The 24,385-nt window shown below is 43.0% G+C and overlaps 1 protein-coding gene across 1 annotated transcript in view; it reads left to right on the top strand.

Annotated features, from left to right (window-relative positions):
- The window catches only part of LOC141083297 (aldo-keto reductase family 1 member C1-like), a 31,088-nt gene extending 9,333 nt beyond the window's left edge, over positions 1-21,755 (top strand). Inside the window, exons 7-9 of the mRNA XM_073567478.1 lie at positions 20,550-20,715; positions 20,794-20,876; positions 21,609-21,755. Of these exons, the coding sequence (XP_073423579.1) occupies positions 20,550-20,715; positions 20,794-20,876; positions 21,609-21,651 (292 nt within the window). The 3' untranslated portion in view covers positions 21,652-21,755. The remainder of the gene's footprint in view (positions 1-20,549; positions 20,716-20,793; positions 20,877-21,608) is intronic.
- The last annotated feature ends 2,630 nt before the right edge of the window (positions 21,756-24,385 follow it).

Here is a 24,385-nt window from a genome sequence, read left to right as displayed (position 1 = left end):
CAAGACAAGAATATTACTACTATAATACTGCCCCTATGTACAAGAATATAACTACTAGAAAAATGAAGACCAAAACAGATACCATAATAAAAAATGGCTGCACCAGATGACTATAGCAACATGGAAAGGCACATTGCAGGAAAAAAGGTGAACCCTCCCAATTAGAGCAATGCAGAGAGAAAATGGCGCAATACGTCCAAACGTGTAATGTATGTAAAGTATAAGTTTATTACATGATTATAAATAGAATATTAGTGCATATTACCACAATAATATATAGCATGTACAGTAAGATCATATCACATGGGGCTTTTAATATTACAAGTGTGTAGTGCTTATGTAAACCTCCAAGACAAATAGAAAGTAGTGGGAAAAGTATACATTTTATGTAATAGGCCTGTAGCTAAAATCAGATCAAGGATGATATATAGAGACCCCACCATGTCCCCGCAGGATGAGGGATGACACTCCGCTAGCTATAATACTGCTGTCACGTGTGTGTCAGGTGTGAAGGTCTTTGTGTTTAGCTCATGTACTTCTTGATTTTTGCATCTCTGCTATGGAGCGATATCCTTCTCCCTCTAGGACCCTATAGTTACCACCAACTTCTGCTGCTAATAACACACCTGTGCTGAAGGTTTAATTACACTCAATTGCAGCAGCATGGTGCGGGTATTAGTGCATACTTGCCTCAGTCTTGTTGGAAGTTCTAGCAGTAAGTTAGTGTCTTCCCTGAGGACCCTTGGAGGATTGCTGGTGTGACATCTTGGTGGTCTTCTCAAGCTAAGTGCTTCCCCCCATCCGTCTACCCCCTCTGTCTTTAGATTTAGTAAGGACTGACTAGCGTGTACCCTGTCCCCTCCCTATGTAGGGCCAATCGCTAGGGTCAAGCAGGAATTAAGTTCCTGCTCGGCGATAGGTGCGGAGCATATATAGGGACGTTTAGGGCAGACAGGGTGAATTTAGATCTGCCCAAAGGCCTCCACTCCCTTTTCCCTAGTGTTTGGACTCCTCCTTCTCTTTTTTAATTGTTGTGTACTTACTTATCCTTTACCCAGCGTGACATTAACACCAGCCGTACACTTTTTTTAGAAGAAAAAAACCTGACAGTTGTTTTTTTTTTTTTTGCTTTTTTTTCCGGTGTTTTTTTTTTCCGGGTTCATGGATCCCGCTTCTCTGCTGGCAGAGCAGCAGCAGAGGTTGTCACTGGATATGAGTGACCTTCGTTCTGAAGTTCAGCAGCAACGGCAGCAGCTCTTACTGTGGGGGACTCTGCAGGTAGGCAGGTCCATTTTGAACCCAAAATTGCCCTCAGGGACAGGTTTTCAGGAGGTAGGGACAGGTTTTTGTATTTAAAGAAGCATGAAAATTGTATTCTAAACTTTGTCCTTACTGGGGATGAGGAGCATCGAGTAGGAATTGTTATTTCACTGTTGCAGGGGGATCTTCAATCCTGGGCTTTTTCTCTGCCGTAGGATTCTGTGTGTCTCCAGTCTGTAGAAGGGCTTTTCAGGGTTTTAGCCTTTATCTATGTTGAAGGGTAATCGTTTAGATTTGACCTTGTCAAATGAAAGAAGCTCAAGCGTATCCCCGTCCACCACGTCCGCAATTCTAAACAGGCCCGCAGAGGACCAAGGTTGGGCCATTGCATGTTCTAGAAAGCTTGACAGCAGGGGTTGAAATATAAAAGAAATCGTAGGTGAGTTTGGAGAAGCCAAACCAAACTTCTTCATACATGAGAGCCAGACTTCCCAGCCAGACTTCCCTTGTGAATTGGATGGGACCCAAAGAGATTCTGGGACCATTGCGGTCCTTTTCAGCCATAATAAAAAATTTGGATGGATTGGCGCCAGCGATAGTTTCTCTATTTCAGTCCATTAATTGTACGTCCAGACTGAGACTCATGAAGGGTTTCTACGAAGGTGAGCCGCCCAATAGTATTTAGTAATGTCTGGGACCGATAATCCTCCCTGAGACTTAGGGGAGATGAGGACATGCTTAGAAATCCAGTGACAACCATCCTTCCAAACAAACCTCATCATGGCTGCCTGAAGAGACTTAAGCTCACTCATTGGAACCCTTACCGGCAAGCTCTCAAAATATTAGAGGAGTTTAGGAAGGTGGGATATCTTAATCGAAGAAATCTTGCCAAGCAGTGGCGGATTATAATGTGGTAAATCTGGGTGGTAGCCCAGGGCCCAGTGGTGTGGGGGGGCCCACCAGACCAGGGTAAATGGCCCCATTACAATCCGCCACCATAGCGCCAAGCCCCCCAATGTGCCGACACCATCCTCGCCCTCCCAGACAGACCCACCAGCCACTGCAGCCCCTCACTGATAAATCCCTGCTCTGTGCACACAGGACCTGTGATGAGGTCACATGAGGGGAGGAGTCAGGGGTCACATGATCAAGGGCTTCGGTCCTTGGCCCCTGATCATGTGACCCCTGACTCCTCCTCTCCTGTGACCTCATCACAGGTCCTGTGCGCACAGCCCTGGTGTCTGCATGACTCTGCTGTGCTGGTTGTCATCGTGCTGGATGAGGGAAGTATGTGTGGGGTCAGGAGGGGTTTACAGGGTGGACGTAGCTGCATGTGTGTGCGAGATGTATGGAGCGGAGCCGCATGTGTTCAAGGTGTACGGAGCAGAGCCGCACGTGTGCAAGGTGTACGGTGCGGAGCCGCATATGTACGAAGTGTACGGAGCGGATCCGCACGTGTACGAGGTGTACAGAGCGGAGCCACGTGTGTGCGAGGTGTACAGAGCGAAGCCACGCGTGTACGAGGTTACGGAGCAGAGCCACATGTGTACGAGGTGTACGGAGCGGAGATGTGTACGGAGCGAAGCCGTGTGTGTGTACGAGGTGTACCGAGCGAAGCTGCGTGTGTGTATGAGGTGTATGGAGCGAAGCCGCGTGTGTGTACGGAGCGGAGCCGCATGTGTACAAAGTGTACGGAGCTGAGCCGTGTGTTTACGGAGCAGAGCGGAGCCGCGAGTGTACGAGGTGTATGGAGCAAAGCCGCATGTTTACAGAGCAGAGCCATGTGTGTATACGGTGTACAGAGTGTGGCCAAGTGTGTTCAAGGTGTATGGATCAGAGCCGCTTGTGTACGAGGTTTACAGAGTGGAGCCACGTGTGTACTGAGTGGAGCTGTGTGTGTGAGAGGTGTATGGAGCGGAGCCGTGTGTGTACGAGGCATACAAAGCGGAACCGTGTGTGTATGAGGTGTGCAGAGCTGTGCGTGTACAAGGTGTATGATGAGGAGCATTCATACCTCCCAACCGTCCCAGATTTTGAGAGTCTGCCCCACTGCCCCGACCGGGAGCATATGTTTCCCACGGACACAGGAGTACACAGCAAAGCCCCGAGGAGCACTTGAAAACTCACACATGACGTTCTACCGGAAGTGACGTGCTGGAAGCTGACCAGAAATTAGGTAATTTCGGGAAGAGATTGTGACGGAACCATGGAGGCACATCAGGGAATGCTTCAGATCATCACTATGTCCTCCTCCGACAGCACGGACAGTGGAATCGCCTTGGACTCGGGGATGTTGGCCATGTGAGTGGATCATGATATGTCCTGCACAGGAGGCTCAGGTGAGCCCTACAATGTGAGCCGAACTGGTATAGTATCTTTATAGAATCTTTCTTTGTCTCTGTTCTTTCTTTCTCCTCTTTCTTTATCTTTCTTTGTCTTTCTTTCTCTGTTCTTTCTTGCTTTCTTTCTCTCTCTGTTCTTTCTTTCTCTTCTTTCTTTCTCTCTATTTTTTTCTTTCCCCTATTTCTTTTTTCTCTTTCTCTGTTCTTTTTTCTGTCCCCTTTCTTTCTCTCTGTTCTTTCTTTCTCTCTCTCTCTCTGTTTCTTTCTTCTTTCTTTCTTTCTTTCTTTCTTTCTTTCTCTCTCTCTGTTTCTTTCTTCTTTCTTTCTTTCTTTCTTTCTCTCTCTCTGTTTCTTTCTTCTTTCTTTCTTTCTTTCTTTCTTTCTTTCTTTCTTTCTCTCTCTCTCTCTGTTTCTTTCTTCTTTCTTTCTTTCTTTCTTTCTTTCTCACTCTCTGTTTCTTTCTTCTTTCTTTCTTTCTTTCTTTCTTTTTCTCTCTCTCTCTGTTCTTTCTTTCTTTTTCTCAGTACCAGTCAGTGTGCCCACAGTACCAGCCACTGTGCCCACAATGCCAGCCACTGTGCCCTCAGTACCATTCAGTGTGATCAGCAGTGCTAAATGAGTGTGGTTGGGGCGTGGACATGGGTTTGACTAGTTGTGAAATGGGTGTGGTCGGGCAGCCGGTAACCAATCATCATAGTGGATGTCATCTGTTTCCATCAACTTTGTTTTATGTGGGCACCTCTAGTAAGGTGGGCACGACATGGCGGGTCTTGCCACCTCTGCCTCACACATAAGTTACTATGAGGTGTACTTTATTCCTGCCACATTTCTTTCTTGGCCTACTGAGAGAACTGTTTTGACCAGTTGAAAGTTATACAACCTGAAGATTGTGCATGTGTGCGCTGCCTGCATATATATACATTTACTTACTCCGACCCCTATATAAACCCTGCCCCTCTGACCGCCGTCCACTTTCCCATGCTCCTGTTCCAATCCTGGGGTCTTTTTTTGTTCCCCTTGGTCCTCCACATGCTGAACATCTGGGATATGACTAACATTGCGCAATGTGTGCTTGTTCGTCGCCAGATGCAGCGTCGTGTCCAGTGTGTGAGGAGACGGCGACTGGTCTGTGGAGTTAACCCCTCTGCTACCATGTTGGGCACAGCCTGTGACGAGGAGCGTCTCTTCCTGTGTATCCGGCCACAGGCTACACATCGGAGGCTGATTCTTCTATTGGGGAAAGTTCATGAAGCGGAAGCCTCTGTGTGAAGTAACTTGTCTGACAGGTCATGGGCCCAGGTCAGCAGGTGATTGAAGACTATTAGCTGGTTTCGATGTTAGGTACAGGTGAGTCATGACTAGAAGTTGGGTGGAAGCCTTCCAGTATTTGTAAGGCCTTGTGCACACGCTGAGTATTTGGTGAGTTTTTACCTCAGTATTTATAAGGCCTTGTGCACACGCTGAGTATTTGGTGAGTTTTTCGCTCAGTATTTGTGAGGCCTCGTGCACATGTTGTGTATTTGCTGAGTTTTTTACCTCAGTATTTAACCCCTTCCCACCCCTTGACACACCGTATGCATCATGAAAACTAGTGACTTTCCAACCCCGTCACATGAACGGGGGAGGCCTACAAAGTCTGAACAGCCCGGGGCCCTGGCTACCCTTAATCCACCCCTGCTGCCAAGTAATGAAAGTTGGAGCGGCTTCCATTTTTCTAACATTCTTTTTGACTCATTCAGGAGTGGTGGGAAATTGGAGCTATATAGGTTACCGTAATAGGAGGACAGTTTAATCCCCAGATATTTCATATTCTCTACTTTCCATCTGTATTTGAAATTCAACTTTAGATGGTCTAGTACATCAGGGGGGAAGTTCAATGGGAGGGTCTCTGTTTTTGAAGTGTACAGCTTATACCTCGAAAAATCTCCATTTTTTTAAGAACATCCATCAGGTTAGGTAACGTAATATGTAGATTGGTCAGGGTTAAAGGTCATTGTCCGCAAATAAGGAAATCTTAAAATCTTGTTGCGAACTTCTATTCCCGAGATGTTCGGGTTTTGCCAAATCATTGTCGCTAACGGCTCGATGCATAAAACATATAATAGGGGCGATAGATGGCAACCCTGCCCTCTAAAATTTTCCCCTTGAATATTTTAAATGAAGACGACATGTGGAAAGGAAGCCTAATTGAGGCAGAAGGGGTGCTGTACAGTGCTCTTATAGCTGCCAAAAAAGGGTCCGAAAAGACAAAGGCCTGTAAGATCTCGAACATGAAGGACCAGTTAAGGTGGTCAAATGCCTTTTCTGCATCTAGTCTCAGTATCAAGGACTGTAATTTGTTTTTATTAGCCAAATCTATTAAGTCTATCACCCTTCTAATGTTGTCTTCCCCCAGTCGGTTAGGGACAAAGCCCACCTGGTCCTTATTGATAAGCTGAGGAAACCAATGGTTCAGTCTATTAGCCAATAAGCGAGTGAAAACCTTAAAATCAGAATTCAAAATGCTATTGGATGATAGTTCAAACAGTCCAGAGGATCCTTCCCCGGTTTTGTGACAAGGACCAAGTAAGAATGAGCCATTGTATCCGGCGTTGGGGAGCCCTCCAGGAAAGAGTTAAAAAGATTAACCATGTGAGGAGAGAGCTCTTCTTCAAAGGTTTTGTAATACAGGTTTGTCAGTCCGTCCGGACCAGAAAACTTGCCCAAGGGGAGATCAGCCAAAATGCCCAAAACCTCCTCTCTGTTACACTCTGATAAAGGGTTGACAAGGCCTCAGTAGGGAAGGTTGGGCGATCTAAACCTGACAAGAATTGGCACAGAGGTCTCATTATATTGGTCCGATTTGGGAAGGTAGAATTGTGTAAGTTGTGTAATTTACTATAGAAATTATAGAACAGGTCCCAAATTACAGTAGGATCATAATCATACCGTCAGAGCCACTCAGAGCCTGGGGATGGGAATTTAGGTCTCTATCTTTCAACAACCTGGCCAAAAGTGTGTGGGCTTTATTACCCTTTTCGTAATATGTTTGTTTAGAGTAAAGAAGGAGTTTTTCGATCCTACGTGATTTTATATCTTTCAATATATTTCTAAGCCCCACTACTTTTTTAAAGTCCTTACGGAGGGCGAGGCTACCACCTTACACTCCTCACCTGCTAGTTGGGAGGTTCAATTTGTCAAACTCTGCTTTAAGGTTTCTTTTTCATCTAGAGCCTTCCTTAATACAGAACCCCCTCAAGACGGCCTTATGGGCTTCCCATAGCACTGCAGGAGAAGAAACTGAGACCTCGTTCAAGCAGAAAAAGTCAGAGAGATGGTTCAGCAAGGTCCTCCAAATTGTTGGATCCTTTACCAAGAACTCATTCAACCGCCAGTGACATCTTCTGGAAACCAGTTGAGAGGATTTAAGGTCCAAAATTGCCAGGGCATGATCGGACCAAGTGATATGACACATCCCTGCCTTTGCCATCATCCTGAGGATCGGGCTATTCACAAAAAACTAATCTATTCTAGAGTGGGTGTGCTGAGGAGAGTAGAAAGAGAAGGTCCTCCATGGGGTGCTCTATTCTCCACAAGTCAAATAGATAGTCCTAATTAGTTTTCTAAGATCTCTCACTAGAATGTTCAGGTTTTGTGTAGGGGGTTTACCATCTGAAAATAATCTGTCAAATTGCTCCTAAAAAGGGACATTGAAGTCACCACCCACCAGTAAGGCAGCCGGCAAAAGTTTTTGGATAATGGAAAAAACTTTTCTCAGAAATTTAATCTGCCCTGAATTTGGAGCGTAAAGATTACATAGAATGATGGGGCTGCCTCTCGAAGATGCCTCTGTGGCAAAACACATTCATGTGAAGAATTGATTAGTAGTGTACGAATGAAAGAAAGATGAGAAAGAAAAAACAGAGAGAAAGAAAGAAAGAAAGAAAAGAGAGAGAGAACAGAAAGAGAGAAAGAAAGAACAGAGATATAGAAAGAAAGAAGGGAAAGAAAGATCAGAGAGAAAGAAAGGAAGAACAGAGAGAAAGAAAACGGAGAGAGAAAGAAAGATTAGAGAGAGACAGAAAGAGGGGAAATAAAGAAAGAACAGAGAGAAACAGAAAGAAAGAAAGAGGGGAAAGAAAGAAAGAACAGAGAGGGGGAAGGAAAGAAAGAAAGAACAGAGAGAAAGAAAGAGTGGGCAGAAAAAAAGAACAGTGAGAGAAAGAAAGAAAGAAAGAGGGAAAAAAGAACAGAGAGGGAGAGAGAGAGAAAGAGGGGAAGGAACAGAGAGAAAGAAAGAAAGAAAGAGGGGAAAGAAAGAAAGAACAGAGAGAGAAAGAAAGATTGGAAAGAAAGATAGGAAATAAAGAACAGAGAGAGAGAAAGAACAGAGAGAGAGAGAGAAAGAGAGGAAAGAATGAACAGAGAGAGAGAAAGAACAGAGAAAAAAAAGAACAGAGCGAAAGAACAGAGAGAAAGAAAAAGAGGGGAAAGAAAGAACAGAGAGAGAGAAAGAGGGGAAAGAAAGAACAGAGAGAGAAAAAGAGGAAGGAAAGAACAGAGAAAGAGAGAGAAAGAATGGAGAGAAAGAAAGAAAGAGCGGAAAGAAAGAGAAAGAATGAGCAGAGAGACAGAAAGAGAGGAAAGAAAGAACAGAGAGAGATAAGAAAGAGGGGAAAGAAAGAGAAAGAGAGAAAGAAAGAACAGAGCAAAAGAAATAACAGAGAGAAAGAGAAAGAGGGGAAAGAAAGAACAGAGAGGGAGAAAGAAAGAGGGGAAAGAAAGAACAGAGAGAGAGAAAGAGAGGGGAAGAAAGAAAGAAAGAAAGAAAGAAAGAAAAGAGAAAGAAAGAACATGGAGAGAAAGAGTGGATAGAAAAAACAACAGAGAGAGAGAAAAAAGAAAGAGGGCAAAGAAAGAACAGAGTGGTAGAGAGACAGAAAGAGGGGAAAGAAAGAAAGAACAGAGAGAGAAAGAAAGAGGGGAAATAAAGAAAAAACAGAGAGAGAAAGAAAGATGGGAAAGTGTTATGAATGGGTCACCGAGGAGGAACAACAAAAGCTAAGTCCCAGAAAACCAGAGAGGTCGGTCACTATGCAGATTGCAGATCCCTGATCTTAACCACACAACTAACAGTAGCAGTGGAGCGTTCCTACGTTGTTCCTAGACACCTCGTCACCGCCGGAGGACTACATAAACCTAAAGCAAGAAAAGGGAAAACTAACTGCCCCAGAGCAGACCCCAAAGGAAAAGACAGCCCCCACACATGTATTGACAGTGAAGCAAGATGAAAACACATACACAGGCAGGAGAAAAGGCTGAGCAAACGATGGGGCCCGACTAACTAGAAAGGACAGGAAAGGAAAGCCACTGTCTGCAATCTGCCAAAAAATCCTACCAAAAATAATGTCCAACACGTCTGATAGCAAAATTAACCCTGAAGTCACTAGACTTCTCCCACTATATCAGCACTCTGAAATATTCTGAAACAGAGCAAAAAGAGGCCAATCTAATAAGGGACAAAAAGGCAAATTGGCAAATACAGATAAATAAGAGTGGAAGTTCAGCATAGCCCCAGCAGGGGCAAGCTGACCACAAAAGAAACTGAATTGACCAACAAGCACAAGTGTGAACATTAGCAAAAAACAAACTTAACTTAAGAAGACTGGAAGAGAGCTGAAGTCCAAGACCTGAGAAGCAGACTGAATCACCAGCAGCAGGATAGGGCGTCGGCTGTCTTATATCCAGTCTGATACTCCAGAGATCCAATCGTTATCCTTCTCATCAGGTGGCAGATAACTACCACTTAAACCAAACTCACTACCTTCTGTCACCACCAGAGGGAGAACGGAAGGAGAACTCTCAACTGGAGGAGCAGAAAATGAGCTCATAACAGGAAAGAAAGAAAGAACAGAGAGAGAGAGAAAGAAAGAGAAAGAAAGAACAGAGAGAGAAAGAACAGAGAGGGGAAAGAAAGAACACAGAGAGAGAAAAAGAACACAGAGAAAGAAAGAGAACAGAGAGAGAAAGAACAGAGAGAGAGAAAGAATAGAGAGAGAGAAAGAAAAAAGATTAGAGAGAAAGAACAGAGAGAGAAAGAAAGAAAGAACAGAGAGAGAGAAAGAAACAGAGAGAGAAAGAAATATTCTATAAAGATACTATAGCAGCCCAGCTCCCACTGTAGTGCCCACCTGAGCCTCCCGATGCAGGACATATCATGATCCGCTCCCATGGCCAGCATCCCCTATTCCAAGGTCGATCCCACTGTTCGCGCTGTCGAAGGAGGACACGGTGATGGATCTGAAGCATTCCTTAAAGTGCCTCCTTGGTTCTGTCAAAATCTCCTCCCGAAATTACCTAATTTACGGTCAGCTTCCAGCACATCACTTCCGGTAGAATGTCACATGCGAGTTTTAAAGTGCTTCTTGGGGCTCCCCGTGTACTCCTGTGTCCGCGGGAAAAGTAAGCTCCCGGCTTGGGCAGTGGGGCAGACTCTCTCTCAAAATTGGGACTGTCCCGCTGGATCAGGGACGGTTGGGAGGTATGAAAGCTCCCCACCATACACCTCCTACACGCACGGCTCCGCACACCTCATACACACACAGTTCCGGTTTGTATGCCTCGTACACACACGGCTCTGCTCCGTACTCCTTGTACACATACGGCTCTACTCCGTACACATACAGCTTCACTCCATACACACGCGGCTTTACTCCGTACACCCCGTAAACACATGGCTCAGCTCCGTACACTTTGTACACATAGGGCTCCGCTCCGTACACCTTGTACACACATGGCTTCACTCTGTACATTTCGTACACACGCGGCTCCGTTCCGTACACACACAGCTCTACATCCCCCCCGACCCCACACATAATCTTCCCTCATCCAGCACCATGACGAGCACCACCACAGCAGAGTCCTGCAGACACTGAGGCTTCTGATCATATGACCCCTGACTCCTCCCCTCCTGTGACCTCATCGCAGGTCCTGTGCCAGGAGAGAACAGCCCAGTGATGACTCATTGCTGGCTCTGGTGGGTCTCTGGGAGGGCAAGGATGGGGTCAGTGCATGGGGGGCATGGCAGTGGGTATCCCAGACAGCGTGAGTGGGCCCCCCTGTCTCGCCAGGGCCCTGGCACTTGCCCAGGTGTGCCGCGTGCTGACGCCACCCCTGCACACCCCCTCCCCTCTCATTGTTTGAGAACGCAGAGTGTGACACGGGGGAGGAGCCAGAGGAAAATCTGAAGGAGCCCGTATTGTCAAAGTGTGTTTCCTGGAGGAAGGCAATATCTGCCTTATGGGACATCAATTCCCGTAAGGCAAGCCCTCTCTTTCTAGGGGGGTTAAGTCCCTTGACATTCAAAGATAGTATGCATAACATTTGGAAAAGTAATGAATATCACATGCCTATGATCATCCGAGGCCAGTGCCATACTCACCCCCCTCCAGAAGCGGAACCCAACCCTCCTTTCCAGATTGTGATGCAAAATATGTTCCAGAACTTGCTGACGGGCGGATAAAAAGGGGAAGAACAAAAGGTAGTGGGGAAGATGAGGACAACAGAGAACACAAAAAGAAAAAACAAACAATATAAGTAAGTAGGACAACATATTTCTTAGGAGTAATAAAAAAAACCCCGGTCTGTGACTGACCCTATGGAAAAAGACAAAACCACAAGATTAGAGATACCCAGCAGCCAAAGAAAAAACATGTAGGGAGACTTAGACCACTTCAGAATCTTCAAAAGGAGAGAACATGGCCAAACAGGGCTCCCCCAGGCACAAAACTACAACAAAATCGAATTGCAAGTCTCCTTTTCAAAAGGGGGTAGAATGGAAAATGGCAAATAAACTGTTGTAAAATGATAAAGAAATAAGCCTGCATGGACAAATACATTCAAAGAGCCTTATGCAACCATCAAAACCATAGATTGCTTTTCCCCCTTCTTATGTATGAGGAGTGAAAAAAGAAAAAACTTCCATCCATGAGATCAACGAAGGCCCGACGCTCGCCTCCATTCTCCTCCATTTCTCAAACGGTCTTTCTTTCTCTTCTAGAAGGTTGGCCTGGCGGGGATGGAGTATCCCAATCAGAGATCTTGGGGATCTGGAGATCCAATTTCTCACAAAAAGATATGTCCTCTTGAGAGCGTAGAGTCGCAGACACGCCTTCTCTCTGGGCAGTCAAGGCAAAGGGAAACCCCCACCTGTAGGGGATGTTGAGATCCTTTAGAGTGGACACTAAAGGCCAGAGGAGTCTTCTTTTTTGTAGAGTTATACGAGAGAGGTCCGGGAACAATTGGATAACTGTGTCTTGATACAGAATTTCCTTCAGGGTCCTGGCCTTCCTCAGAATCCTCTCTTTAAATTCAAAGTCATTGAGGCAGCAAATGATATCCCTTGGGAAAGGGAGGGAGCCTTTGGGCTGTAAGACCCGTTACACTCTATCCAATTTATAGGCAGTGGATACTGGATCACCCAGGGTGGAGGAGAATATGTCCTGAAGGATTGATTTGACGTTTTCCTCTCCATCCGACTTCGGTACCCCCTCATCCTGATGTTGCCCCTCCTGCCCCTGTTATCCAAGTCCACTTGAGCCTGAAAGTCCCTGATCACCTTCAACTGCATAGTAGATGTCTGGTGCAAGGCAGCCATATGGGATCTAGTTTCATTATGTTATTTTTCCAAAGAATCCATTCTGCCCGCCAGAAGCTGCAAGTACTGTCAGTCTCACACATGAAATTTCTGACCTGCAAGTGTCCTTGACCTCTGATATTAATGCCTTAAAGTCCTCCCTTGAAGGAAAACGAGCGAGGAACTTCTGACACTGTGGGGAGAGATGATTGTGTAGTGTGCCCCCTCTTCATCTGAAGACCCCTCCATATAATCAGCTCCATCATCGATGCGAGGATAGCTAGGGGTTAATTTAGGAGGTTCTCCCTGATCAGCAAAGTCTCCTTTAGTTCCCTGGGTGCCCTTCTCCCCATATAAGGCTTTTAGCTGGTAGGCTGATGTGTCAGGGCTGCAGCCCAGGAAAAATCAGATGGGTGAGAAAGATGGTTGCTCCCCCCCAGCGTACTGAACAGGGCCCAGAACTGCTGTATGGCTGTCAGGAGAGGATGACTCCTGCATTAATCCAGCAGGGGAGCACAGGGTGGGGGCATCCCCTTGCTGTGTAGACACAGCCCCCGGTATCCCTTCCACAGCCCGGCCTGAAGGCTCCTCACCGCTCAGCCCAGTGTTCGCTTCTGTGTCTCCCCCTGCTCCTGAGCTGACTCCTCCATGGGGCAATATGGCGTTCAGACTCCAGCGGTGTGCTGGTCCCGAAGGAGGAAGGCGTCCAGGGCCATCACGGGACCCGTGGATGTTGCTCCAGACTGAGCCGGGTTCTTGTGTATTCTGGGACCCATCCGGTGAGTAAAATAAGCATCGGTGTAGGGTACTTTGGCTGCTATTTCGGTGTGCCCAGCGGGAGCTCCTCAGCTATGCGTCCGCTCACTCCGGCATCAGAACACGCCCACTCAGGTTTTTATTAACGAGAACGTGAAGCTTCACAGGGTTCACTCCAATGTGGTGTCAGATCGAGGGACTCAATTTGTTTCTAAGTTCTGGAAAGTGTATCTTACTTGACTGGGTGTGCAGCTGTCCTTTTCCTCTGCTTTCCATCCTCATTCGAATGGACAGACTGAGCAAACTAATCAGAATTTGGAGACTTACCTCAAGCATTTTGTTTCCGAAAACCAAGAGGATCAGGCATCTTACTTACCGTTGGCCGAGTTTGCTATTAATAATCATTGCCAAGAATGTACCGGCATGTCACCGTTCTTTGGTGAATACGGTTACCATCTGCAGTTTGGTACTTTTAGCGGGGGAGGGGCTTCGGGAGTTTTAGAGAACTCGGGACAAACGTTTTGCTTCGTTGCTCTCTTCAGTGTGGTGGGGGGTGTGGGGAAGGGGGTTCAGAGTAATTTGAAGGTCATGGGAGACAGGTACAAATGTATGGCTGACAGAAAATGCTCGCCAGGTCTGGACCTATTGTTAATGACTTTGTATGGTTGACTACCAGGAATAATCATAATAATCATAATCAAGTTGAAGATCCCTTCCTGACAGCTGGGACCTAGGTGTATTGGCTCGTATAGAATAACCGTCGTCATTAACCCTGCAGCTTTTTGTCTTGAGTTACCCCATGCTCTTAAAATTCACAATGTGTTCCACAGGTCTCTTCTCAAGAAGTATGTTGATCCTCTTGAGTTTTCTCTCATGCTGCCACCCCCAGTCATTGTTGAGGGTAATTTGGAGTTCCAGATTTCAAAGATTGTTGATTCTCGTATTCAGTGTCATTCCCTGCAGTCCTTGGTGCACTGGAAGGGTTATTATGGTCCAGAAGAGAGGATGTGGGTTTCAGCATCAGAGGTGAATGCCCCTAGACTGGCTCGTTCATTCTCATCCTGAGAACCCAGGCCCTGAGTGTCCGGAGGCCACTCGTAGAAGAGTCGGTACTGTCACTGGTGTGTCAGGTGTGACAGTCATTCTGGATTCGGCTGTAGAAGGTCTTTGTGTTTAACTCAAGTACCTTCTTGATTTTTGCATCTCTGTTATGGAGTGCTAGCCTTCTCCCTCTAGTACCCAATAGTTACCTCCACATTCTGCTGCTAATTACACACCTGTGCTGAAGGTTTAAATACATTCAATTGCTGTAGCATGGTGCGGGTGTTAGCGCATACTTGGCTCAGTCTTGTTGGAAGTTCTAATAGTTGTTAAGTGTCTTCCATGAGGACCCTTGGAGAATTGCTGGTGTGACATCTCGGTTGTCTTCTCAAGCTAAGTGCACCTCGTCCCCTCCCTATGTAGGGCCTATCACTAGGATCAGGCAGGGATTAGGTTCCTGCTTGGCGATTGGTGCGGAACCTATTTAGTGACATTTAGGGCTGCAGGGTGATTTCAGATCTGCCTAGGGGTCTCCACTCCCCTCTTCCCTAGTGTTTGGGCTCTCTGTTCTGCCCTCTGAATATAGAACAAATATGTTTGTACTATGTGCTGGTTTAGTTATAGCACCATCTAGTGGTGGCCCGAATTTATAGCTGTGCTTTTAATAGCTTTTATAGCCTGTGCCTTTAAGAGCAGACAGAGTGTTGCATCCTGGGATTGATGCAATGTATTCTTGGAATGAGGATGATGCCATTTTCTTCTGTGTATTTCTTAGGATGCATGTGTTTTTCTGTTCTCCTGTAACTCCCTACTTGAGTTTGTTATCCAGGTAAAGCATATCTGGTAAGATTAACATCTTTTCTTGCAATGCAGTGTTGTTCAGAGATGTTATTAACTGTATGGCAGCCAGAGCTTATTAGATGTAATTAGACACCTGAGTACTCAATGTAAAGTTTGCATCACACTGTATACTACCTGTAATTGTGTTAGCTGTGTGATCGTCTGCCCAATACTTACCCATATCGTTTGTATTCTTTATAGTTTTACTGCATGTTCTATACTCTTCACCAATAAACAAGTTAGATTACGGAGAGAGAACAGTCTGCTTATTTTGGAAGATAGAAGGTGGTTTATGCTGTATGCTAGATTGCACAGCGTGTCAACGTGTATGAAGGCAGAACACTCTCTTCCCTCTTCCTATTGTTGTACACTTACTTATCCTTTACTCAGTGTTCTGCCACTCTGAACTTTGTGCTTAAGAAAAGCGAGTTGACAGACAGATAAACTCTTTCCTATCGATGCATTGAGGTAGACGCAGGCGGTCCTTTACAACTTTTATTGATACGATCAGTGTAAAACTACAAGAAAAATGAAAGTACTCAGTACAAGACATACAACATATCTAAAATACATAGCATTATGTATGGTACAGACACTCAGAGTCACAGCGTAATTACACAACATGGCGAATAGTGTAAATAGCTACAGTAGAACAGAGTAGCTGCAAATACAATATGTTGAGCTCTAACAAGGGGAAATAATAACTCACCGACTGTGCTATGTGGAGGTAAACAACCAGATGGGCTGAAAATCAGAGAGAGGTGATCAGCATGTCAGCATTCATGAGGTCAAAATGGCTGCTGGAGAAGAAGGGGCAAGGCAAAAGCAGAGGCTGATGGGAAACTACGGAAGCCTTGACGGACAAAGATTAAATTGCACAGTAAGCAATGAAAATGGAAGTAAAGCTGAAATGAGAACATTGTCAACAGATGGTGCTGTTGGACAAGTTATCACAATACAGTGATTCAATGTTATCAATACACTACAATTCAATATTACAAAGCATTGTATACTGATTGCCATCTATACTCAAGTATAAGCCCACCCAAATGTAAGCCGAGGCACCTAACTTTGCCATGAAAAATTGGGTCAACTTTTTGACTCGAATATAAGCCGGGTATGCATTGTCTCCTCATCCTTATCCTGCTATACATGGCACCCCCCGTCGCTGTCCTGGTATGCCTGGCTCCCCTGTCCCATCCTGGTATGCATTGCTCCCCCATCGCTGTCCTGGTATGCATTGCTCCCCCCGTTGCTGTCCTGGTATGCATGGCTTCCCCCTCCTGTCCTGGTATGCATGCTTCTTATTACAAAAAGAAAACATCCTACTCACCCTCCTCCACGCCCTCACAGCATCTCGTTGGCTCCGGCTTCCAGCAGCTCTTCCTGCCAAGCGATCACGTGGCCCCACTCATTAAGGTAATGAATATTCCCTCCAAGCCAATGGGAGTGCAGACGCAATACCTAATCAGTGGGGCCACATGATCGCTCAGAAGGAAGAGCTGCTGGAAGCCAGAACCAAAAACATGCTGCGAGGGCGCCGAGACCAATGAAATGCTGCGAGAGCGAGAAGGAGGGAGAGTAGGATGTCCTCTGTAAGTCAGCAGCTGCGGGTGTCACTGTGTGCGCTGTAAGAGAAATGAATATTAATTTCTCTTTAGCAGTGGCACAAGTTTTAGCCACAGCCACCAGCTCATGTCTCTGTCACCCGCTGCTCTGCCGCTCCCCCTCCCCCGCCGGCTGTCTGGGACAATTGACTCATGTATAACCTGAGGGAGGTGTTATCAACACAAAATAATGAGCTGAAAAACTCAACTTATACATGAGTATATAAGGTATATAAATTTGTATAAAGGCATGACAGCCAGCGTGACAACTGCCCCAATATACAAGAATATAACTACTATAAACATGCTCCGATGTACAAGAATATAACTACTATAATACTGCCCCTATGTACAAGAATATAACTACTATAATACTGCCTCCTATGTACAAGAATATAACTACTATAATACTGCTCCCTATGTACAAGAATATAACTACTATAATACTGCCCCTATGTACAAGAATATAACTACTATAATACTGTCCCCTATGTACAAGAATATAACTACTATAATACTGCTCCCTATGTACAAGAATATAACTACTATAATACTGCCCCTATGTACAAGAATATAACTACTATAATACTGTCCACTATATACAAGAATATAACTACTATAATACTGCTCCCTATGTACAAGAATATAACTACTATAATACTGCCCCTATGTACAAGAATATAACTACTATAATACTGCTCCCTATGTACAAGAATATAACTACTATAATACTGCCCCTATATACAAGAACATAACTACTATAATACTGCTCCCTATGTACAAGAATATAACTACTATAATACTGCCCCTATGTACAAGAATATAACTACTATAATACTGCTCCCTATGTACAAGAATATAACTACTATAATACTGCTCCCTATGTACAGGAATATAACTACTATAATACTGCTCCCTATGTACAAGAATATAACTACTATAATACTGCTCCGATGTACAAGAATATAACTACTATAATACTGCCCCTATGTACAAGAATATAACTACTATAATACTGCCTCCTATGTACAAGAATATAACTACTATAATACTGCCTCCTATGTACAATAATATAACTACTATAATGCTGCCTCCTATGTTTGAAGAATCATAGAATCATAGAATCGTAGAGTTGGAAGGGACCTCCTGGGCCATCTGGTCCAACCCCCTGCTCAAAGCAGGATTCGCTAAATCATCCCAGTCAGATGTCTGTCCAGCCTCTGTTTGAAGACTTCCATTGAAGGAGAACTCACCACTTCTCGTGGCAGCCTGTTCCACTCATTGATCACTCTAACTGTCAAAAAGTTTTTTCTAATATCTAATCTGTGTCTCTTCCCATTCAGTTTCATCCCATTGCTTCTAGTCTTTCCTTGTGCAAATGAGAATAAAGTTGATCCTTCTACAATGTGACATCCCTTTAGATATTTGTAGACAGCTATTAAGTCTCCTCTCAGTCTTCTCTTTTGCAAACTAAACATTCCCAAATCCTGCAACCTTTCCTCATAAGACAGGGTTTGCAGACCGGTCACCATTCTGGTCGCTCTTTTCTGAACTTGCTCCAGTTTGTTGATGTCTTTTTTAAAATGTGGTGCCCAAAACTGGACACAATATTCCAGATGAGGCCTGACCAAAGAGGAGTAGAGGGAAATAATGACTTCACGTGTTCTAGACTGTATGCTTCTGTTAATACATCCTAGAATTGCATTTGCCTTTTTTGCTGCTGCATCACACTGTTGACTCATATTCAGTCTGTGATCTATTAGTATACCCAAGTCTTTTTCACATGTGCTGTCACTTAGCCCTATTCCTCCCATTCTATATATGCTTTTTTCATTTTTATTGCCCAGATGTAGTACTTTGCATTTCTCCCTGTTAAAAACCATTCTGTTAGTTGCTGCCCACTTCTCCAGTTTATTTAAATCTTTTTGAATCCTCTCTCTCTCTTCTCTAGTATTAGCTATCCCTCCTAGCTTTGTGTCATCAGCAAATTTAATCAGTTTACCCTCAATTCCTTCATCTAAATCGTTGATAAAGATGTTGAACAATACAGGGCCCAGGACAGAGCCCTGTGGTACCCCACTTGAGACATTCTTCCAACTGGATGTGCAGCCATTTACGACCACTCTTTGGGTCCGATCACTAAGCCAGTTATGAATCCACCTAACAGTTGCCTTGTCCATTCCATACTTAGTCATTTTTTCAATAAGGATTGTATGAGAGACTTTGTCAAATGCTTTGCTGAAGTCAAGATATACTATATCTACAGCATTTCCTTGATCCACCCAATCAGTGATACCGTCATAGAAGGAAATTAAGTTAGTCTGACATGACTTATTAGTTACAAACCCATGCTGACTCTGTTTAATCACTTCATTCTTATCCAGGTATTGACATACATGTTGTTTAATAATTTGTTCAAAGATCTTTCCTGGTATAGAAGTCAGACTCACCGGCCTATAGTTGCCTGGGTCCACCTTCTTCCCCTTTTTGAAGATAGGAACAACATTTGCTCTTCTCCAGTCTTCTGGCACTTCTCCTGTTCTCCAAGAATTTTCAAAGATTATGGAGAGGGGTTCAAAAATTTCTTCTGCTATCTCCTTCAGTACTCTGGGGTGTAATTCATCTGGACCTGGAGACTTGAATTCATTTAGGTTAGCTAAGTGTTTCCTCACTATCTTTCTGTTTATAGATATCCTGGATTCTTCTATTCCCTTAATAGGACAGTGAATAACAGTTGATGTTGCATTTCCTTTCTGAGAGAAAACAGATGCAAAATAGGAATTTAAAAGTTCAGCCTTCTCAACATCCTGTCTTACCATTTCATCATTTTCATCCTGTAAAAATCCTATAGCATCTTTGACTTTTCTTTTACTTTTGACATATCCCCAAAATCCTTTATTATTGCTTTTGACATCTCTTGCAAGCCTCAGTTCATTTTCAGCTTTAGCTAATCTGATTTGTGCCCTGCAGGTTCTGCAGACAAGATTTTGTACAAGAATATAACTGCTATAATACTGCCCCTATGTAGAGGAATATAACTACTATAATACTCCTATGCACAAGAATATAACTACTATAATACTGCCCCTATGTACAAGAATATAACTACTATAATACTGCTCCTATGTACAAGAATATAACTACTATAATACTGCCCCCTATGTGCAAGAATTTAACTACTATAATACTGCTCCTATGTACAACAATATAACTACTATAATACTGCCCCTATGTACAAGAATATAACTACTATAATACTGCCCCCTATGTACAAGAATATAACTACTATAATACTGCTCCGATGTACAAGAATATAACTACTATAATACTGCCCCTATGTACAAGAATATAACTACTATAATACTGCCTCCTATGTACAAGAATATAACTACTATAATACTGCCTCCTATGTACAATAATATAACTACTATAATGCTGCCTCCTATGTACAAGAATATAACTGCTATAATACTGCCCCTATGTAGAGGAATATAACTACTATAATACTCCTATGCACAAGAATATAACTACTATAATACTGCCCCTATGTACAAGAATATAACTACTATAATACTGCTCCTATGTACAAGAATACAACTACTATAATACTGCCCCCTATGTGCAAGAATTTAACTACTATAATACTGCTCCTATGTACAACAATATAACTACTATAATACTGCCCCTATGTACAAGAATATAACTACTATAATACTGCCCCCTATGTACAAGAATATAACTACTATAATACTGCTCCTATGTACAAGAATATAACTACTATAATACTGCTCCTGTGTGCAAAATATAACAACTTACTTCATCGCCCATGTCTTACCCTTCACATCATGTCTCATGTAATAGTGACTATAATGTGATAGTAGTAACAGTATCCTTCATAGTAGGCATATGATAGCATTATATATAGTGCGCATATAATAGTGCCGTTCCCAGAATGAGACATCACTGACGGCCATATAATGACTATTTTTTTCGTGATTTTTGGAGAACACAAACCAATCTGCTTGTTTTCTTTCCTTTCACAAAAATTTTAGGAAAAGTGTGAGATTTAGTTTATTTTCTTTCTGACAGGAGTGATCTGAGTTGCCCCGAAGTTCTTGAAGACCCTGTTTTAAATACAGTCGCTAAGAAGCTGAGCCGCTCTCCTGCGCAGGTGGCCCTGAGATATTTGCTACAGAGGGGATGTGTCGTCTTGGCAAAAAGCTTCAGCCCTGAGAGGATCAAGGAAAACTTCCAGGTCAATGAAGAAATTCAAATTAGATTAATTTCCTTCCTCTTAAAAATAATCTATAATTTTAATACTTTTCACTTACAGGTTTTTGACTTTGACTTAAGTGATGAAGACATGAAATCTCTAGATGGAGTCAATAAAAACCTGCGTTACATGATTATGGATTCGTAAGTGTTGTTGTTCTGTCCTCACTGAATGAGACAGACGTCATTGCAGCTTATACAGGCAGCTAAACCACTATACCGGGGGGTCCAATAAGGAGACTGTAGGTTGAATCTGTGCTTTATTGAACGTGATGGTATATTGGCATGGTGAAACTACAATACAAACATATATATACACTTAGTCAATACAGGGTACATCAGGGATACATATTATGCATAATACATCATCTGCACTAATAGCTAACCAGGGGAGAACTAACTAAGCAGGGTAGTATGAGGCAGAAATTGGATACAGGAAACATAAGTACACACCACCGATGCTGTCACAAGGGGAGAAGAGAAATGAGATGCTTCCTGAATGCAGGCAGAAGGAAAATGGTGGACTTGAGTGAAAATGGGAGCTGAACTAACCATAATCCTTTGCAAAAGGCTACCAGGGTGGATTGCAACCTTACCAGAATGCACTGCAAACGGAGGGAAATAGCAAATGAAACTAAAACACACAATAACACTGCGGTTATGACTCTGGTCACTAGGTGGAGCCAGAAAACACTGTAAACATTTAACAAGCAGATAATCAGGGATTATGGATTAAATGTCGGAAACATAATAGTTGTTCCTGACCTTCTAGTTTCCGAGAACATATTTATTAATATTTTTTCTTTACATTAATTTTATTAATATTTTTACAATTTTATTTTATGTTTTTACTTTACTTACTTTTTTTTATTTTAGCTGGAAAGGAAGCCCTAAATATCCATATGACGATGAGTATTAAGAACATTGGCCAATTTCTCTGGATTCATCCTTATAACCCTGGTGTTTTATTATCTTAGTCTAGCAGATTCCAATCTACAGAAAATAAACGATCTATGAAATGGATTCTGACTCTGCTGTTGCGCTTATTATGGCTCGGATTTGAAATGACAGCACATAGACACATTTTATCATGCAATGAGAAATTCTATGGCTGAGTACAGATGCTGCAATTATATAGTGAATTCTCTTTTTGTTTTTAGTCAAGAGAACAGCATTCTTCTTTATGTTGCAATAAAATAAATTCAGGTCATCATCCACAGGTCAGCGGGAAGTTGTGATGAGATTACCTCACATTGAGTATTTAGTTGATCTGCATAGTCCAGTCTTCTTTGTTTTGCAAGTCAACAAACTAGCTGGCTTGGTACAATGTGTAATCAACATATTAACACACATCTATTGTTCAATTACCCTTTGTCTCTGTCTTGAAAAGACAGCAGACAATACTCTGTAGGAGCTGATACAAGCAGCAGCCATTCATCAATATAGAAAAAAACACAATTCAAGAGTCAAATGTTCTAACAATAGTCTATGATTCTTGACCTACCGAAGAAAAATGCATCAATTCTAGAGTCAACATTCAGGCTCATAAATAATAGTCTAAGACTATGTGTTTTGACCAACTGAACATAGACGTCTGGATAATTAAGATTAAGTGCTGTGTCGCCACAGCTTGTTGCCTACATACCAAAAAGAGGCACAGCAGTGCTCAGTAAGTACAATAAGATATACGCAAACACAAGATCTAGACTACAGTGTTGCTGAATAAAATGCACTAACAAAAAGAGAAAAGGAGGGAAAGTCATTACACATTGAATAAACTATACAGATCGTGTATGACAGCATTGCACTGAAGGAGATCAAAGTGGGAGGGAAAGAGTATGATATTATACTTGAATTTCCAGCGCAACACGAGACTTTGAAGTACTTTTGATTCACAACAAAAGTTCTTGACCAAGTTTGCACACATTGCAGCAGGGATTTTGGCCCCCTCCTCCATATAGATTTTCTCCACTTCTTTCAGGGTTCGGGGATGTCGCTGTGCAACATTGAATTTCTGGTCCATCCAAAGATTTCTATTGGGTTCAGGTCTGGAGACTGGCTAGGCCACTCCAGGACCCTGAAATGCTTCTTATCTTTCACTCCCTAGTTGCCCTGGCTGTGTGTTTAGGGTCATTGTTATGCTAGAGGACTCAGCCACAACCCATCTTCAATGCTCTTACCAAGGGAAGGAGGTTGTTGGCCAAAATCTTGCGATACATGACCCCATCCTCCCTTCAAAAAGGTGCAGTCATCCTGTCCCCTTTGCAGAAAAGCACCCCCAAAGTATGATGTTCCCCAACATGCTTCACGGTTAGGATGGTGTTCTTGGGGTTATACTCATCCTTCTTCTTCTAAACACGGCGAGTGGAGTTGATACCAAAAGTTCTATTTTGTTCTCATCTGACCACATGATCTTCTCCCATGCCTCCTCTGGATCGACCATTGGCGAACTTCAAATGGGCCTTGACATGTGCTGATGTGAGCAGGGGGACCTTCGTGCTCTGTAGGTTTTGAATCCTTGACGGCATAGTGCGGTACTAATGGAAATGTTTGAGACTGTGGTTCCAGCTCTCTTCAGGTCAATGAAAAAACAAAAAAGGGAGTCAGCTTACCCAAATTTCTGTGAATAATATCCAGACCAACTCCTCGCATGGATACAGGCAGAGCAACCAGAAAATGCAACAAAAAAAGGGAAAAATCCACCATGGAGTGGAAAGATAAAGATACTTTATTCACTAGTTACAAGGAAAAACATTTTCCATGTGTTTATACAGGCAGATACAGCTCCATGTGACACAGATCAACGCGATTCGATGTGAGTCTTTGTCAAGATCTGACTCAAAGTCAGAAGACAGGTCTTGAAATAACGTGCCTCCCTGTAGTTACAAAAAATAGGTAATTATATACACATGTGCATCTTATAAAAACAAAAAAGACACAAAACAAGGAAAAGAAAAAGAAAAGGGAAACAAGTGACGGTTATAAAATATATATAAACAACATACTGAATAATGTAAGAAAAGAACATCATTCACCAATTGATTTTGACAAGAAAAAACATGAAAGAAATTATAAATATAAATTTCAATACTGTTTAATTAGATCACATCTGGTGTTTAGACCAAGAGGGGTGCGGGTATTTAGAATAAAAATCCAATAGGATTCCCTGTTTAATAATTTACGTTTATGATTACCTCCTCGTTGCGGTTTGAAAACTTTTTCAATGCCACTAAACTTAAAAAAAAATCCAAATTGCCAATATGGACTTGTAAAAAATCCTTAGATACTGCAGAGGGTGAAGTCGCTTTTGGATTGACCACAACCGGAAGGTGCCGTCTAATGCGTGTTTTTAGAGGACGGGTTGTACATCCAATATATTGTAAATCGCATTTAGTGCATTGAACCATATAAACAACATAAGATGTATTAGAATTTATATAGTTATTTATAGGATAAATTTTATCATTATGTGTAGATGAAAATCTCTGCGTTTTTGCAGCGTAAAAACACGCTTTGCACTTATTTGCTCCATGTTGGAAAAAACCTTTAGTATTTAGCCAGTTGCTAGTGTTTCCAGTGCTGCTTGGTTTACTAGAGAAAAAACTTGAGGACGAAAGGATACTCATCACATATGTTTATGTAGCTACTAAGCA

Source organism: Dendrobates tinctorius, unplaced genomic scaffold (genome assembly GCF_039654945.1).
Source record: "Dendrobates tinctorius isolate UK_male_01 unplaced genomic scaffold, ASM3965494v1 ptg000020l, whole genome shotgun sequence".
NCBI classification, from domain to species: domain Eukaryota; kingdom Metazoa; phylum Chordata; class Amphibia; order Anura; family Dendrobatidae; genus Dendrobates; species Dendrobates tinctorius.
The sequence above is the reverse complement of the archived record's forward strand: the minus strand, read 5'-3'. Positions and strand labels throughout refer to the sequence as shown.